This window comes from Sciurus carolinensis, chromosome 10 (genome assembly GCF_902686445.1).
Source record: "Sciurus carolinensis chromosome 10, mSciCar1.2, whole genome shotgun sequence".
In the NCBI taxonomy this organism is placed as follows: Eukaryota; Metazoa; Chordata; class Mammalia; order Rodentia; family Sciuridae; genus Sciurus; species Sciurus carolinensis.
The window spans coordinates 27,022,068-27,040,415 of record NC_062222.1 but is presented as its reverse complement, the minus strand read 5'-3'; the positions used below and the strand labels follow the sequence as shown (position 1 = coordinate 27,040,415).

At 46.4% G+C, this 18,348-nt stretch overlaps 1 protein-coding gene across 2 annotated transcripts in view; it reads left to right on the top strand.

Annotated features, from left to right (window-relative positions):
• Gatb (glutamyl-tRNA amidotransferase subunit B) overlaps window positions 1-18,348 on the top strand; it is a 92,676-nt gene that overhangs the window by 46,348 nt on the left and 27,980 nt on the right. For both annotated transcript variants that reach the window (XM_047566960.1, XM_047566959.1), the window contains 2 exons: window positions 689-878; window positions 12,246-12,379. In XM_047566960.1, the coding sequence (XP_047422916.1) occupies window positions 689-878; window positions 12,246-12,379 (324 nt within the window). The remainder of the gene's footprint in view (window positions 1-688; window positions 879-12,245; window positions 12,380-18,348) is intronic.

Genomic DNA, 18,348 nt, shown 5'->3' with positions numbered 1-18,348 from the left:
CATTTGTGTGGTCTCTTGTTATAATGATGAACCCATATTGATACCTTATTATTAATGAAAGTTCATAGTTTACAGGTTTCCTATTGGTGGTGTAGACTGTGGCTTTTGATGTATGTGTAATGTTGTCTGTTCACCATTACAGAATAGTTTCACTGCCCTAAAAATACCTTGTGCTCCCTTCTACTCATCCCATCCTCACCCCTCGCTTCCACATTTTATTTAGGCAAAATTCATCCATTTCTTCTGCCACTCAAGAAGGAACCGTCTCCTTCCCTGCCTTTATTTTTCATTATTACACAAATACTGCTGGAAATAGTAGAAATTTTAAAATAGGGGAAAGTCATCTTTCTTTCTAATAAATTGTTCTCATTTGGCCCTGTTGTTTCCAGCCTGTGTCTTAATGAATATGTACATATCCAGTTGTAAATCAGAGTGGGGCTGAGCATTCTGCTTATTTTACTCACCATTGCTTCCTAAGCATGGGGAATGGCAGGTTTGGTGATTTGGGCACTTTGCAAGCACTGTGCAAAGACTTCCCTGGGAAACTGGGAATGATGTTATAGGACATTAGAAAACATTTGCAAGTAACATAACATCTGGCACAGAAATATTCATATCAGTGGTAGATCTGTGGTTCTAATTGATTCAAATGTTCCGGATTCCAGTTCTGTCTCCTCTCTCTGCCTAGGTTTATGCCAGAGCCCAACCTGCCTCCCCTGGTACTCTACGATTCCACGTCTCTGCCTGCAGGTGCAGACTCTCAGCAAGTGATCAATATTGACCAGATTCGGGACACACTCCCTGAGCTCCCCAGTGTGACCCGAGAGCGGCTTGTCCAGCAGTATGGGCTGCTGCCGGAGCACAGCTTCACGTTACTGGTAGGTACAGTCAGAGGCTCAGCAGGCAGGGTGTTGTTCTCAGAGGCCCCTGCACACACACTTGTCTGCAAGCAGGCAGGAGTCCTCACTCCTACTACAGCTGCCCCTGAGAAGAGTGAGGCAGCGTGTCCTCACTCACTGTCCTTTACGGGACATGCTCCTCAGTACCAGAAGAGAAAACCAATCCCCCTCAGTCATTTCTCCCCTGTAGAAACGATCAGCCGCTCCCCGCAGCCGTGGAGACTTTTTGAAGCCAGTCCAAATGTTATGGATGAGTGTTTTCCCTTGTGTCTGCAGGACAAAAGAAAATCAATGTATAGGGTTTCTAGATGTCTAACAGTATCGAGCCGTGACAGGGTCTGGCAGGATGTTAGGTTCTCAAAAGTCAGTCGGTTGTTTTACCCATTGTGGAAGAAAACATTTATTTCACACAAAATGCTGGAAACTCGGACTAAAAGTATCAGTCCTTTGAGGCTTGAGGATGCATTTAACGGGGCCAGTAGAGAATCTGACACCATTGAGATCTGCTTAGGGATTTTCCATCCTTTGCAGAGCTACTTGGGGCTTTGTGGTTTTCTTTGTCATGGCAACGTTAAAGTGATACAGCATCAGTGAGCAGAGCATTTTGTCACCGTTGTCTTGTCTAATGTGAAGAAGTGGAAAGTTTTGCAGCTGTGCCTCTCAGAGAATAAGGTATATGCCATAGTCATCTTTTGGATTTTGCAGAGTCTGTGGAAACTGGACTTCTGCTTTTATAAATGACCGATCATAACTATAGGAAGTATTCCATCGTGTCTGTGTATATTTATACACTTCCATAACTGCACCCTAGAGGTTTATAGTAGGGTAGGCAATCAAATGTCTACTGAGTGAATGTTTCTCTTTACCATCCATAAGTCAGCCACCTTGAGAAACATCCAGAGTCTCACAGGAAAGCTCTTTGCTACCAATAATGATCAGGCACGATCAGTTGCTTGCCAGTACCGCAGGCAGACTTGCTCCCTGCCTCCTCCAGGCTGCCACTCCTGCATCTGGCAATTCCGTCGCTGCACTTCAGTTGTTCAGTAGTGAATCTCCTTGAGCATCTTAAGGCAAGCACTGTGTCAGTCTTTCTCCCTCAACACAGATGAGCAGTCAGCAGGGCTTACTGCCGGGTCTTTGGCTGAAGCAGTCGATCAGCATCCCATACAGAGCTTCTCCGACCTGAGCCTCTTACAACGCATGTATCTTCCTGAAGTTAAGGTGACAGTCCCGAGTTTTACTCTCTCGCTCCTCCCCTCCATCTCCACACTTGAATTTCCAGCCCACTTAGAGTAAATGCTGCATTCCAGATCTGCATTTTATTACTCTTCGCCAACTGCATAGGGGATGGGAAGACAGGAAGCAAGGCCACGAGCCTCAGAGACATCGTCACCTCTGGGTCAGGCCTTTGACCAGCTGAATAGCCAGCCCTTTGAGGGGCATATGATGTACCAAGGTTGCTTGGCCATTTCTTTGCTCAAGACTAAGTTCAGAAAAGAATCCACCAGTTATTGCAGAAGAATCTTTTTTGTATATCAACCTTCTCCTCAAGAGAAGAGAAAGGACCTTCTGGAACCTCCTCTCCTGCTAGTCCCTTGATGGGAGTGTCCTGGGAACAGCAGCCGCCTTATCTCACTGAGCTTAAGTTCTGTGAGGGCAGGGACATCGTCGTATTCCCGTTTGTGTCCCTGTCTTCATTCACGCATCCTTCACAGGACCAAAACCTGGTCGACCTTGAATATGTGTTTCCTTAGTGCTGGCAAATGAGTGAGTCTGCATTTTAATCGTTCGTGGGCCTGTTGAGAGAACCTACCTTTAATTTTTTTGTTCAACACTTTGTCAGCTTTGCCTAGATAGCAGGTACTGAGAGAGGGACAAAGACTTTTTTAAAGATGATTTTTGGCCTTCTTAGAGTTTATATATACATACACAAAATTCAACAGCCAACCAGCCTGCAGGGTGGATGGTGGCAGAGGAAGCTAGATGGGGGCCCAGAGGAGGTGGCAACTGACTCAACCAAGACCAGGAGCACTTCAAAAGAAGGTGGTTTGTTTTAGCTATTTTTGAAAAAACTTAAATGCTTTGGTACCTGAAATACATGCTTATTTTTATAGCTTGCACATAGTGTATTAGGTGATTAGTCTTTAAAAAAAATGTGAAAGGGCTAGTACCTGAAATTTCTGTGATGAATGAGAATAGAAGGAGATAGGAACAGACAGAGAATGATTAGGACAAATTGTTTTCCCAAAATTAAGCAGCCTGAGCCCTTTATGACTTTGTAATCATTGGAAGCTGGGTTACTCATCACATTCCCGAAAATGATATGTTCGTGTTTTTCCCTGCCTTCATCAGAAACACAACAGATTGCTGAGAAGGGCAGCTGCACAGATCTAATGAACCATCTTTCAATTTAAAGAGTGCCCAGGAGTATTCATTAAATAAATAGCAGTGGTGGAGGTGTGCTTTGCAGGCCTCAGCTCCGCGCTCCCTGCCTTTGGATTGCTTATTTAATTAAGCAGTATGCGTACACCCCCTCCACACTACATGCCTTCCCTGCAAACACGAAAACAAAAACAGAACCTTCAGAATTTAACTCATCTTTAATTAATATTGTCATGTTCATGTGCAGTAAGCACTGAATTGTATATTGTCAGTTATCTTTGATATTTGCAAAAGTCTAGTAGTATACCTTAGTATCCGCCTGATGTCAGAGACTTGGTAGGTACTCGGTGACTGGGATGGACAGACGAGAGAATGGATGGGGTATCACTGCAGTACACAGGAAAATCCTGGGAGAAGAGTGCTCCTGTTTCCAAAGACTATGCACCTAAACCACCCAGCAAATCATGGGTGACACATGTCATCAAATTCTGGGTGAGAAGACCCAGATATCTGCTTCAGCCATGCCATATCCTGTGACCATACACAAGTCACTTGGTCTCTCAGACTTTTGTGTTCTGAACTAGTTTCATGGGGACAGTTAAATCAAATGTACGTTCTGATTTTCTCTTCTACAACCTCACGTGCTCCCTCCCAGCAGAACTATTACTGTTTTTTCCTCTGGCCACATAAATACCTTGCTCCGCCTAAGACTTCAGTCTAATTTAACTAATCTCACTTCCCTGTCTTGTATCTAATTGCCTTGCTTTCTGACCTCGTTTGTAAAGATTAAGGAAGAGAAATGTGGAAACTGACAATGCACAATTAACTAAGCTATGGACCCAACCTAGGTGCCCTTTAACAGGTGAATGGATAAAGAAAATGTTGTACATATACACACTGTAATGTTACTCAGCCATAAAGAAGAATGAAATTATGACATTTGCTAGTAAATGGATGGAACTGGAGACTCTCATACTAAGTGAAATAAGCCAATCCCAAAAAACCAAAGGCCAAATGCTCTCTCCCATGTGCAGATACTAACACACAGTAAATGGGGGAGGAGAATAGATGTTCATTGGATTAGACAAAGGGAATGAAGGGAAGGGAGAGGGATGAGAATAGGAAAGACAGTAGAATGAATGGGACATCACTTCCCTATGTTCATATATGAATACATGACCCGTGAAACTCCACATCATGTTCTACCACAAGAATGGGAATTTCTACTCCATGTATATATGTCAAAATGCATTCTATCGTCATGTGTAACTAAAAAGAAAAAATAAAAATAACAAGAAAGTAATGTGAAAGCTGAGATCCAGATTCTGCTCACATAACCAGTCTTCCTCTGAGTATATCCAATAGTAGTTATTAGAATGATCAGGATTTTTCTTAGCAAAATCATTCCTGGCTGATTTCCATGGGGCATCTCTTCTAAAACTCTGTCTTATTTCACTCAGGGAATGCAGAGGAATCATAGCCATTTGTCTGAGTCATTCATTTGAAAGTCTGCTTGTGACAGCATGCTCTGCAGTCCCCAGCGTGCCACTTCCTAATGTGTCCTTAGGACCGCTCTCGAAGGCAGGTAGGGGAAGGAAATGCAACCTCTTTGGTCGAGTAGCTTCCCCACACCCCTGCTGGAGCCGCGTTCACACCAGGCTGACCCTAGGGTTCAGGCTCTTCCTCTCCGAGCCCTCCTTCCTATTTGCACACTGATGTGCTCCAGGGCCAAATGGAAGTAATGTTTCAGGGTAATGATTGTTTGGGATCACTTTGGTTTCATCAGGAAGGAAACTAAGAGTTTTTACTTCTATTACTATTAATACTGTATACAGTCCCACGTATGTTTGACAAGGCACAGAGACCATAGGTTCCTTGAAAAATTTGACCACTCCTTTTGATTTTTAAATTCCAGATTGTCCTATAAATAAAGTGCTGTGTGCTAAATTTAGTGAAAATTGGTCAACTCCCATGAAAAAGCAGAAATGTTGTCAATTTTCCAAGTAAAATTTAAGTCAGAAGAGAAGCATTGTTAACTGTCCTCTGCAGCTTTATTTTGTTTCTTAAACAAAATGGCTCCCTCTGTTTCATCAAGAAGCATGTCCACCTGGGACAGAGTGCGTGGGGCTTGCAGGATGGTCTTGCCCGATGCCTCGTGTCATTCAGTCTGGCACGTGATAGGCACCTGTTAAGGCCCAGATGTGCACGCTCAGGGAACTGGCCATGTATGAAGTCAGTGGTTGGGACGATGTGACCTCATCTTGCACGGCAGAATCCAGTGGAGGAAGCACAGATGGAACAGCCTGGGTTGGTATTTCTTGAGGGCCCACTCCACTGGCTGCTTTGCCTGTCCCCCTTTCAGCTTGGCTATGTTGTTTTGGCACTTTCTGAGTAGCCCCACAGGGAGAGGGTTAAAATACTGACAATGGAATGAATATCCTTGATTCCAGCTCTAACCTCTGACCCTCAGGAGCTGGGAGACTCTGCAGGGGTAATCAGGCCTATTCCCCTTCCCATCTCAAACAGGAGGGTGACTTGATTACGCCAGAGATATGTCCATTTCCATCATGTCTCAAAAACTAAATACATCCAAGCAGACTCCCAGGAATATTCTGCCAGGGAGAAAGGTATGAACACCAACAGGCAAACGTGATTGATGGAGAGCCGTCCATCAGAGGCAGAATTTTAGAAAAATCCAGCCTGGCCCCAAAGGACAATGTGATTGCAAACCCCAGATCAGTAACCTGTGCTATGGGGTGTGCATATCTGTCTTTGTATTCAACCTTGAGATGTGTCATCTTATTTGAACAACTTCATTTTCTCCAGTCGGTTCTTTCCCATTGAAAGTCATAATGCTTTGTTTCTGACATCATAGAAAAGGTTAAGGTGTCTCCAAGGGACAAAGAAACAGAAAAGCTATCATGACCACAGTTGGTTGTCAAATGGATTGTTTTTCAAGAATTTTACCTTAAGTCTCAAGTAAGCTAGAAACAGCCTGGATGAATTACCTATGAAGCAATTGCCAGGATAAATACCTATATATCCCCTATGTAGTACTACTTTAAAGCTAATGGTTTAAAATAGTATCTGAAGCCATATTGACTTGTTTTAGACTACCCAGACTCACCAAGGTGCAAAGTAGTCACCTTCTAACTGCCGCTGAAGGAAAATCCATTTGGTCAACATTGTCGTGGCCATATTTCAGCTCCATGCAATTTTCAAAATTGATTTTATTCTTCATTTTATAAATTGCATCTGGGGCTTGCCAGCTTAAGAACACTTTTACAGTTACTCTGTGTACTAGAAAAATAACCAAAATTTTGTTCTGGTAAAGTTGAATAAAAAGATGCATCTTCTGATTCTACCCCTGCAAAAACAGGCCTCTATTTCTTCCAGGTGGGAGTGACAGGGGCCTTCACAGGTGAGAACACTCTGGGTTCTGAGCTATTTGACCCCCTCAGCAATCTACCTGTTGTGGACAAAGCAGAGGGGGACCTTGGGACAGGAAGTTCTTTCCCCAGCCCATCCTGAAACTGTGTTTCCTATTTGTGGAATATTTCTTCTTCAGGACAAATAAAATATACTATTTCAGGCTTTAGGCAGATCTTGAAGGAGATACACATATCCACATTGCCTGTAAGCTCCTTGCCAGTTTTAGTCTGCTGCCAGAAAGCTCCTGTTGAGCAACCCAGGTTCTCTCCAGGTTTGGATTGGATGACAGTGGTGGCTTTGGGCTCCTTGAAATGTGACTGCAACCAGAATTGATTGTTTGACAGCATACTTCGAGGGTTCTATTCTTACAGATACAGTCTTAACTGTGCCACTCAGCTGTCAACTCTTGCATTGTGATTATTCAGGAGAAATGCTTATTCCCAAATTGGCTTCCCTGGGACTTCGCTTCTAGAGCAAGTGCCGCTCCCAGAATGTGAATTCATTTCCACATTTTCCTAAGTGGTCCCTGCACAGGCTGGTGCACTGAGCTGACCTCGGGATTTGTGTTCAACTCATTTTTGCCAGAAACATGGCACAAGTGAAATTGTTGAGAGCTGTGCTCAGGATTTAGGGTCTCCAGAGCTCTGCTGAGAACATGACCCAAGGGTGGGAATCATAGGGAAAAAAATAGGACCATCATCCTCGAGTTGTGGGTCCTGGGGTCGGCCCAGAGAGCCTTTATTGTTTGCAGGTCCATTCAGAGCCTCTGCAGTTTCTTCTAGTCTTGCAAGTTGCAAGAGTGGTTCAGGATTCTTCTGGCTTTCTGATGGAAGGACTCTCAAGTGAGAATGACTTACTAGGCCAGCTCATGCCAATTAACTCCCTCTTGTTTTCCCCACTACAGAGGCCCCTCTCAGTGGTTTTTCTGTTCACAGGAGCAGAAAGTCATTCACATCGCAGACCAGAGCCATTGCCCCACCCCCCACAAAGTTCCAGTCCTTTATCCTCTGCAGCGTCAACTTTCAGACCTAGAACCGTTGCTTTCTCAGCCCTTTTTACTTCATTTCATCCCCAACACTAGCATTTGGTGTTATTTTCACTACTGTGTTTTAAAAAGTTGGTGAGTGAGTTTTTTGTTTTTTGGTTTTTTTTTTTCTTACCTTATGAGAATGACCAAATTCACAGGAATACAGAGGGAAGGACAGAGCCCCATGGATATGTAGATGAGGGCCCCTGACTGTGTTTACAGTTGCTCAGCAGCTACTCAAGTCCCCCAACCCTGCTACACAGGGAATGGATACAGCTCCAACATGTGCCTCTGCAAGATGCCACGCTGGGACGCCTGGGAGTCTTGCCCATTAAAACCACTGCCATTCAGTTTGCAGAGGCAAAACCCTGGACAGTCAGCCGCTGTCACCACAGGGCCACCTGCCACTTAAGTTACCCTTATTAGAGGAACTAGAGTGCAGTAAACAGAGTCTGCTCAGCATCCAGAGTCATGAGAAATTACAGGGTGCGTCTCATTGTGTCAGGAGGTAGAACTGAGCAGTGTCTAACTTCTCGGGTACAGTGGCGTGGGGGACCCTGGCTGCCTTCCTCTCCCCTGAAGCCCATTGTGGCAGAGCTGTAGGTTTGCCACCGTCTTCCCTAATGTAGGAACCGGAGTGTGTCGTGCCAGGTGGCCTAGGTGTACCTTGGCAAAGGTAAACAGTGAGTTTGCCATCTTCTCCTTCCAGTTTCTAGGCTAATTGCTGGGGGCCTCTGCAGCATCTTTAATAGGTTAAGAACCTTTGAACAGCTGGCAGATATCAAAATAATGGAAAGGTGGGGAAGTGCTTTTTTTGATGAGCTCATTGCCTCACATGGAGCCTAGCACTGATAGGGGCTCAGTCTCAGTCCCCAGGAAGGCAGCAGCAGTGTCCTCCTTGCCCAAAGGCAGTGTCACACACGAGCACAGACTGCGGAAGTTCTCATTCCTGCTCTGCTGCTGTCTTGCTGTGTGACCTCAAGTGTATCAGTGCCTCAGTGTCCTCATCCGCAGGAGAGTCCTGGTAGTCCTTAGCCCACAGGGCGGTGTTGGAACTCAGTGAGTTGATGTAGAGGAAACACTTACGGCCAGGCACCTACAACTGTTATCATTATAACTATCTCCATCAGCAGCAGCCATGCGCAGCTGCCCCCAGGCTGACTAACAGGAGTCCAACAGGTAAAATCATCTCCCCTTGCCTGTGTTTTCAAGTTTTCAGTTACCCACAGTTAACTGTGATATAAAACTAATGGAAAATTCCAGAAATAATTAGTATGTTGTAAAAAATTTCATTATGTTATATTATTATAATTGCTAAATTTTATTAATTATTATTATTAGTCTTACTGTACCTAATTTGTCAGTTAAAACTTTATCACAGATATGTATATGCAGGAGAATGTAGGGCTTACTTAGTACTGTCCAGAGTCAGGAATCCACTGGAAATCTTGGAACATATCCCCCATGGATAAGGGGAGTGCTATATTTAGTAAATACTCCTGAGAGTCTTGACCAGCCATCTCTAATCTAGGGTCCCTCCTAGGTGCCAAGACACTCCCTGTCACATAACCAGCTGTTTCTTAACTGGTATTTTCTGGGCTTCTTTTTCTTTGAACCTGCCCCTGAACAGCTGTCTCTATCAGGTTTCATCCTACTTATAAATATAGTCCAGCCTCATTTCTGGACTGTCATCAGGTTCACAGGGTGTGTGACTTAGAACAAGAATTGCAGTTGAGAAATCAGCCTTCATCTTATTCCAACTGGATAGTCTTCCAACACTTTGTTGTCTCTAAAGGTAGAATACAAAAGACAACGAGAGGACAGATGGCTTCCCCTATGCAAGGGTAAACTGAGGCTCATTCCAAGAGCAGGCAGTGAAGTGAGGTGTTCTGCTTTGCCTCACCCCAGCATTGATCAGCTGACAAGTCCATTAGTAGCTGAGGGCTCCTGTTAGTGTCTAAGAGGCTGACCTGGCATTGACTCTGAATGTAATCGAATGCTTTCGGAAATTTGATTGAAATGTGAAAAATATGCTTTCTGGTCACAGAACTGTGAGACTGCCTGGTATTATTCATAAGACAGGACTGATTGTTCCTGCCGTACTTCAGCCACCTCTGAAGGAACAGTTGGAGTCACATGAGCCAGGAGATTGACTCACTGTGTGGCTGAAGTTTCAGTTCTGTCCTGTGTAGGATAGATGAGTGCTTATGACTTTGGGGATGGATATTAAGGTCCCCTAATGCAGTGACCTGTCTGCATTGCTCTTAATATGATATTTATGTAAGGGAATTACCAGTCTGCTGTTTTTCGGAGAAAAGCAGATGGTTGCACTGCCATGTTCACCAGAGACTCCTGAGATCTGTGCCAGCCTTATTAGCATTTGCCAGTCTCATCGAAGAACTAAGACTAGAAAACCAGAATGCATGTGTGTTTTTCCCTGGAAAGCGGGCTTTCCTCTGAAGAGCCAAAGCAAGCAGCCCGTGTGCATCTTTTATTGATCCATCATTCTCTGGACAGCTGCAGCAGCAGCGCAGCCTCCGTCAGCCCCACTCCCTGTAGCAGATTTTCACGTCCACTTTAAATTGAGCTCTGAAACCGCGTATCCCCCAGTGGAGTACAGTTCCAACTCGGAGAGGCTTCATCACAGCACTGACATGAAAAGACAAACAGAAATCTGACTTGCCATGTTATCCATCCAATAAGAAAACCACCCAAGGGTAGAGGAGTAGATATTCGTCACGCCCCAGCCACTCAGCCAAGCCTGCAAGCTCCAGCGCAATATTTCTAGGTGGATTTCGGAAACCTTTCCTTGGCAGAGCAGAGTTCTCCTCCTGACAGCTCATTTCACCAGTGCGCCTGCCTGTCTGGTTTCAAATAAAGGGAACTCTGCCCGTCTGATGGGGACCAGAGAGCAGTTTTCTCTCTCCCCAGTGATTTACACACCATTGCAGAAGTCTGACTATTTCCCGGAAGTTGAGCTACACTTCCTATTCATGTTGCCTGGATTTGCCTTCATCTGTAGTCAAGCTTGGGCTGCCGCCATGGCCTCTGCCCTGCTTCAGCATGAGCAGAATAATAGCTATTGGCTCGAAAGGAGATTCAAGAGACGATTATGAGATTATTCAGCAGGCTTGTCACCAGAGAATTTATCTGTTACAAAGGGCATGTAGATTTTTTTATTATGGAATTTCTACTTCAGCAGCTGTACGTGGGTGGATATATTACAGCTTCTACTGTAGCTAAACTTTGAGAGCACTTTTGTTAGTATGTCTTGCTTCTTCCCAGTATCATATTTTTCCAGAAAGTTCTTTGCTTAATGAAGAGTTCCCTGAAAGGGGAGGAGGTGGAAACTTTAGCAGCAGTATAAACGTTAAAAAAATAAAATATTTCAAGAAAAGTATAGTTTGATTTGGATTTCAGCAGTTAAAGGAAATCTGATATTTAAAATGTGTACCCTTCACATTTGGAAATTTCAACCTCCCCTACATGAGTAGAGTATGTTTTTATTTTTCTTATTGAAATATTAGGGGCGATCTTAGCTAAATTCCTGAGCTCTGCCAAATCACTGAACTGGTGGCTGTTAGTATGAAACCTGATGAGTGCCTTGTCACTCTCATGCATAACTGTGGTCATTCCACTATTTAAAGGTGTATGTGGGACATCTAAGAATCTGTGTATGTGACGTGGTGACAGCAGACCATGATTCCATCCAAGCAACTGTGGTGGCCCAGCACTGACCTGGCTCTGTGTTAGAGGGAATAAGAACAGTCGGGCCCTGACTCATGCAGCTGACAGTCCAGAAGGAACAACAGTAAAGTGTTCATGAAGCAAGTCTCCCCTCCTTCACCCCAGCTGCTGATCTCAGGGAGCACAATGACAGGCAGGGCCCGGGAGGCAGCAGCTCCCTCCACTGGTTCTGTGCTTGGCCTAACTGGGTCACGTGTACCCATAGACGCTCATTCTGGAAACATTCCAGAATCAGTCCTGTCCACCTCTTGGGATGATGTGAAGATGAACACAGACTATTATGATCCACTTTTAATTTCTTCCAGAGAGAGAATATTCTGTTTGTTCCTTCTTGATTTGCTCCATTTCTTATCTTCTTTCCTAGCAATCACTAAGTCGGGGCTGGAAAGAAAAAAGGCATTAAACTCAGTCTAAACATTGTGGGCCCAGTTTGTAGCTCAAGGATAAAGGCCGCTGGGCACATGAGTGACACTGAAAGGACAGGCGAGTATGGGAGTGGTGAGTTCTACTGTCCTCTAGCCACATAGTCAGGGCTCTTAAAATACGTTCGTTCCCTCAAGAAAATGCTGTCTGAATGCAGAGTGGCAGTAGGAGAAGTAGAATTCTTGCCATTTACTGAAAGTGATCAGAATTTTCTGGTGACATCTCAGCATTTAGCAAAGAAAGAGTGAATGTCAAATTTGCCTTAGAATGCTGATCTTTCATTTTCGGGGAATGCTTTATGTAATTTTTTTTTTTTTTTTTTTTTTTTTTAACAGAACGAAGTTGGCCTACTGGAATTCTTCCAAAATGTGATAAAAGAAACTAGGGCAGAGCCAAAAAAGGTGGCTAACTGGGTCCTCAACACTTTCCTGGGCTATTTAAAGCAACAGAACCTGGCTGTCAGTGAGAGGTGAGTGAGATCTGGGGATTTCTTTTCTTCCTTTATCATGAACTCTGTGTCTAAAAACAGATGAAAAGGGCAGGGGAGTTGTTCCCTGTCCTCTTCTCCCTCAGGCTCTCCTAAATAGACAACAAACATCCCCTGTGAATTCTGAATTCTAAAAATAGTCTCCATCCCATCTGAAAACTCATCTATTTGTTCAGTTCTCTGACTGCACACTATGTCCTTTGTACTGCGCTAGGGGCCAGTGGCCTGCAGGTGAAGAAGACAAGGAGATGGCACAATTGTGGGGGATGGAGACCTGTAAGAAAACAGACAGTCACCTCAGCGTGATCCTGTTACTCCAGAGGCACACATGGGGTGCTGTGACTGCTAAAAAAGGGACCTGCATGGGGGCAGCAAAATCATCCAGGGCTTCCCTTAGGTGACACTTGAGCCCAGCCCTAAAGAACTAGTGGGAGTTGCTGAGTAGTGGGAGGGACAGAAGCACCTGAACCAAGAAAGCAGTAGTGCCGTGCTCAGAGGCAGGCGGGCCCATGGACTCCAGAAACAGGTGCAGAGTGCTGAGGGAGGCAGGGCAAAGCTGGGGAGGCGACCCAGGCCGCCTGGAGGACATCTGTGCAAAGCCCTAGGTCACACCCTACCCTAGCCTCACACTGGGGGAGTATTGTGTATGTTAGTAAGCTCAGCTGCTGTAACAAAACACCCCAGACTAGGTGGCTTAAATATATTTGTTTCCCACAGTTCTGGAGGCTGGCAAGTTCAAGATCAGGTGCCTGCCAATTCAGTTCCTTTGCTGACAGGCAGATGGCCATCTTCTTGGGTGTCCTCACATGGTGCGTGTTGTGTGGGGGTGGGGAGAAAGTTCTGGGTCTCTTCTTATAAGGGTGTGAATTCTATCGTTGGGGCCTCACCCTCATGACCTCATCTAACCCTACCCCTCCCAGAGGCTGCATCTCCTTATTCCATCACATTGGGAGAGGCAGGGAGATCAGTTGGAAGCATCTTGCAGGAGTGCTATTGAGAAGTGCCCCAGGCCTGAGCCAAGGTGGAGGTGGCCCCGCTAAAAGTGAGGGGAACTGAGCTGGGAGCAGTTCCCTCACACAGAGTCACCACCTACATTGCTCGCTTGGCCACTGAGGGAAAATGGATGACAGTCTTTCTCAGTCTTGCTAGGAGATCAGGAAGAGGAAGAAGTTCAGAGGGAAGGGCTGGGAGGGCCCGGAACTGCATCTCGACATGCTAAGTTTGAGCTGCCTGTAGGACAGACACCCCCTGTGGGGAGCCAGTAGTCATGCTGTGTGGATCGTGGCTGACGAGATGTCTGGAGGGATAAATTTGCGAGTTCTCGCTGGTTCGTTGTTCAGCATGTGTTCGTTGGACTCTGCCTTGTGCGCAGTCCACAGGCAGATGCGGGCCCTGCCCTCAGAGAACTGATAGTTCAGAAGCTGGCGACTGTGAAGCAGCAGGAGGTGCTGTAAGAGGGGAAGAAGGTCCCCGCTGAGCCAAGACCCTCGTGAAGGATAGTGGGGGCATTCGAGGGAGTGAGTTCTGGTCATGGGGTCCAGCACGTGCAGACATCGCGAGGTGAGTCTGGGGTGACACCAGGGGTGAGGTTCATAGTGCAGTGGAGGCGAATATGCACTTACAGCACTAAACGGACAGAGGACAGCCATCAGGGAGGCTGCAGCATGCTGGGGCGGCTGAGGAGGGCACCTGAGGCTCTGTGACCTCGGAGAAGAATGGGCCAAGAGAAAGGAAACTGAGGCAAAACGGCAGAGAAATAGAAGGAAAGCCCATGGAGAGTTGATGGAAGGCACATTTCAAGAAGGAAAAAAATGAGCATCAGGTTTGAGTGCAGGAGAGGCCCTTAGGCAAATGGCCCTGTGGGCCCTGTGGGGCTGGAGCCCAGGCCAGGTGGGTGAGGACACCTCAGGGGCATCCCAGGGCCGTGGAGAAACTGAAGGAAGACACGCGTTGATGCGTGGTTCCCAAAAGGCGAAGAGGCTGACTGTAGTGTCAGCGTCATCCGTCAGCGTACTCGTCCATGTAGCGGTGTGGCCACCTGGGGTCAGCTCTCCTCCTGACCCAGCTCCTTCCCAGCTCTGCCCCTCGGTGTCGTTCCTGTGAAATATAATATGATGGCACCTGCCTCGGAGGATTTTGAGGAGAGTGCAGTTGGTGGCCTCAGTTGCCTTACTTCTCTTGCCTTATTGATGGAGTAACTGCCCACACAGTTGCCACCCTCAGCCTCCTGATCTCCCATGGCATCGGTTCCTTCATCCCCATCCTCCCAGGCACAACCTCTCCCCTGTAAATTCCACTCCACACTGAAAATACTGAAGGATGGATGGAACCTGGTGAGGCGGGGACCCAAGTGGTGCCATGAGGAGCCAAGGTGTGGGAACAGCAGAGCACCAGCACGGGCAGAGCTGAGAAGAGGACAGAGGCCAGCCAAACAGTGGGTGTGTCGGGCCCCAGTCCCAGTCCCGCCCCAAGTCGCTGTCATGCTCCTGAAAGAACTACTTCTGGGTTTGAATTGAAGCACAGTCGGTCACTCCCTGTTTCACGTCTGTACAGCAAGATGGGAGCAGAGAGGAGGGAGATTGACACTGGCCAGAAGAACCCAGGAAGGCTGCAGGCAGGTGAGGGGCTTGCGCTTACCGAGGAGGTCTAAATGCCTTGGCTCTGGAGTCATGGCTGCCATATTGGTGGTAATTCTTGGAGCTGCTGAATTTTAGTCTTAGGAGAAAACTTGGGTATCTTCTGGTAGCAGATGAGGAAACAGAAGCCCTAAGGGATAAGGCAACTTCCCTCAGGTGGCACAGTGGCTGACCAGATGCCAGGCTCCTAACTTTTGGGTCAGTTTCTTTGTATGTTGGTCTGCAAAATTAGGGGTTTGCTGAACAACCAGTGACTTCTAAAGGAACTTAGGGATAAGTGGCCTGTTGAGTGAATGTGGACCCCCAGTTCTAAATAAGCTCATTCCAAACCAAGTGAAGAGAAGCCTAAACGAAGCCGTGGCAGCTCTGTTTCTATAGTTTAAAGAACCTTTAGTCAACTGGCATCTGTCTGCTGTTGTTAATAGCATGACACCACAGACTTAGTGCACTATAAAGAAAAGAGGATTGTTTTGGCCCACGCTGTAGTCCAAGACTGAGGGGCCACCTCTGTGGTGGCCTTACTGGCGGATACTGAAGCCATGTAGGATATCACATGGTGAGGCACAGAGCACAAGAAAGATCAGACCTATGAATCCACCCATGAGAGCAGAACCTTGATCATCTCTTAAAGGTCCCTCTTGGTCCCTTCCCTTAATGTCACTTGATAGGCATTACATTTCAACCCGAGTTTCAGAAGGGACAGGTCATATTCAAACCATAGCCACTGGATATACCAGCCTAACCCTGGAGAAAACATGAATTAATGAACAGCCTTGGTCACTAGGGCTAATGTTACCAAAACGTAGAAGGATAGTAGCTGCAAAGCTAGCTACTGTCTCCTAATGACACCCAGTCAGGGAACACTCTAGCAATCAAATTCACAGGTGTTGATTTTGCAAATTCACATTCATCATATCAGCAGACTGGCATTTAAAGAATTCAGTGATTCCTGAACTTTCTGATTGTTTTCAATATATTGCTTTGGATTTTTTTTTAATTAATAAAACATTTGAAGTTATTATGCTTTAGTTAAGAAAGCATAACTTTAGTTACGAATGTGGCGATACAGATTCCCTGAGTACTCTGCAGTACGATCAAGCAAGTGCAGCTGTATGGCTTTCCAGTTCAGGTGGGTGCCGCATACTTCACGTCTGCAGTCGGCATCAGTCCTCACCACTGGGAAAGCATGGAGGCTTTTGAGCTGAGAAGGGAGTAGTGGTTTTGGGAGGTTTAGTCTGGCAGTGTCATATGTGGGATAGAGTCCAGGAGTGGGCCACAGCATTGGAAGCCTGTTAGAGAACACTGGGGCTGTAGTCACAACAATGTCAGAAATGACATATTGGGGCTGTAGGTTGCGGCTCAGTGGTAGAGCGCTTGTGTAGCATGTGTGAGGCACTGGGTTTGATTCTCAGCACCACATTAAAAAAATAAGTACAGATATTGTGTCCATCCACAACTAAATGTATATATAATCAGCTAAAAAATGACAGTTTGGGGAATGCAGGAGGCTGGGGTGGCTGTAGTTAATGTTTTGAAGGATTGCTGGGATTTGGCAGTATTGGGCTAGACTTGGGGAGCAAAGGTGCCGTGACCATCTGCACCTGGTAACCAGAAGCGTGCTGCTGCCATCAGTTGAGACCAAGAGATGATGCTGGTCAGTGGGGCAGGTGTGGCCTAGAAGAGGCACGGCAGGCTGGCGAGTCTGTTTCTGCACAGCCTGTGAATAAGAATGGTTTTTTACCTTCTTTAAAAAGCGGGCAGGGACTGGGGTGTAGCTCTGTGGTGCATGTGTGTATTTAGCATGCTGGAGACCCTGGATTTAATCTCCAACACAAACACACACAAAAAAGGAAGGAGCCTGTGAGCGGCCCACAGATCCTCAAATATTTGCCCTCTGGCTCTTTGCAGAAGCGTGCCACCCTGGTCTAGAACACATAGTTTGGGTGAGCACGGGACCTGGCGGGAGGCAGGCACAGCGCAGCAGCAGCCCTGGGAACAGACGCGCTTCTCCTTTGCAGACTGGGGGAAGGCCAGGGACCCAGGAAAAGTGCCTGGAGCCCAGGAGTGAAGGACAGCTGAGGGAGGAGCCTGGGAGCCTGGGGAGCTCAGGAGTCAGGGGCAGCAGGAGGGAAAGCCGGGGTTTGGCAGCAAGTGAGTAGATGGCTTCTGAGAAGAGCTCTCAGGCTGAGGTGGACTCCCGTTGACACGGGCTACTGAGGGCAGAGAGGAACCAGGAAGGCCGGGTCTTTATTGGCAAAAATAAGGTAAGAAACCAACCATGCAGATGCAGTAGCTTGGGGCATTTTCAAGATAGGAGAGCTCTGAGCATTTGTGAAGGGTGAGATTTAAGCTGTCGAGAAAATCTGTATCTGAGGAGGAATCCAGATCCCAGGTATGTGGGGGGGGGAGCTGGGGGGAGGGGCACACTGGCCCTCGAGTCAGCTGACCTCCTTAGGAGGTGGGAGATGACAGTGTGTGCTGGGAAGGAGACCTTCTAGAGCAGTTGCTGGGAGCGTGGGTACTAGGGGACCAGAGAGAACAGCAAGCTCAGCGAGCGGCACGTCCCAAGTTCAGCATCTTCCTGCGGAGCTTCCTGAGTCCCGTTTTAACAGAAGCAGAGAAGAGGGGACTTGGCCTAGGATCAGCTTGGGATTGAGATAGATGGCCATTTCACAGGGATGGGGCGTGGCTAAGAAGTAGCAGATTTCTGCTCTCAAAATCCAAACTGGAGATGGATTGTGACCCTAAAAGAACTCCAAGGGAAAGGATGAAATTGGAAGGTTTGAAAGATCCCACTTCCCCTTCTCTCTGAGCACTCTGGCTTTTGGGAACCAGGGGGCAGGCAGGCTGCAAAGAACCTTCGCTGCCATGTCAGAGCTTCCCCGTGGAGACACATTCCCGTCCAGAAGCCAGTATCATCTGATGGCAGCAGATTAGTTGCTTCTGCTTCTGCTACCATTGACTTTGAAACTGATGGTCTGTTTATTTACCTGACGAGGGGGGTCTGTCTTTCAGGATTGGTGTGGTGGGTACTAATGTTTGTCATCACCTCATTCAAGTTATGCACTGGCATATCTGGAATTAGTATAGCAAGTCTACCATATCTGTAGGTTCAACCAAGCGCAGATCAAAATATTTGGAAGAAAATTGCATCTCTATTGAACACATATAGACCTTTTTCTTGTCACTAATAATAATAGAGTCTAGCAACTATTTACATAGCATTTGCATTGTATTAGCTATATGTAATCTAGAGATGATTTAAAGTATATGGAAAGATGTGCATAGCTTCTGTGCAAATACTACAACATTTAT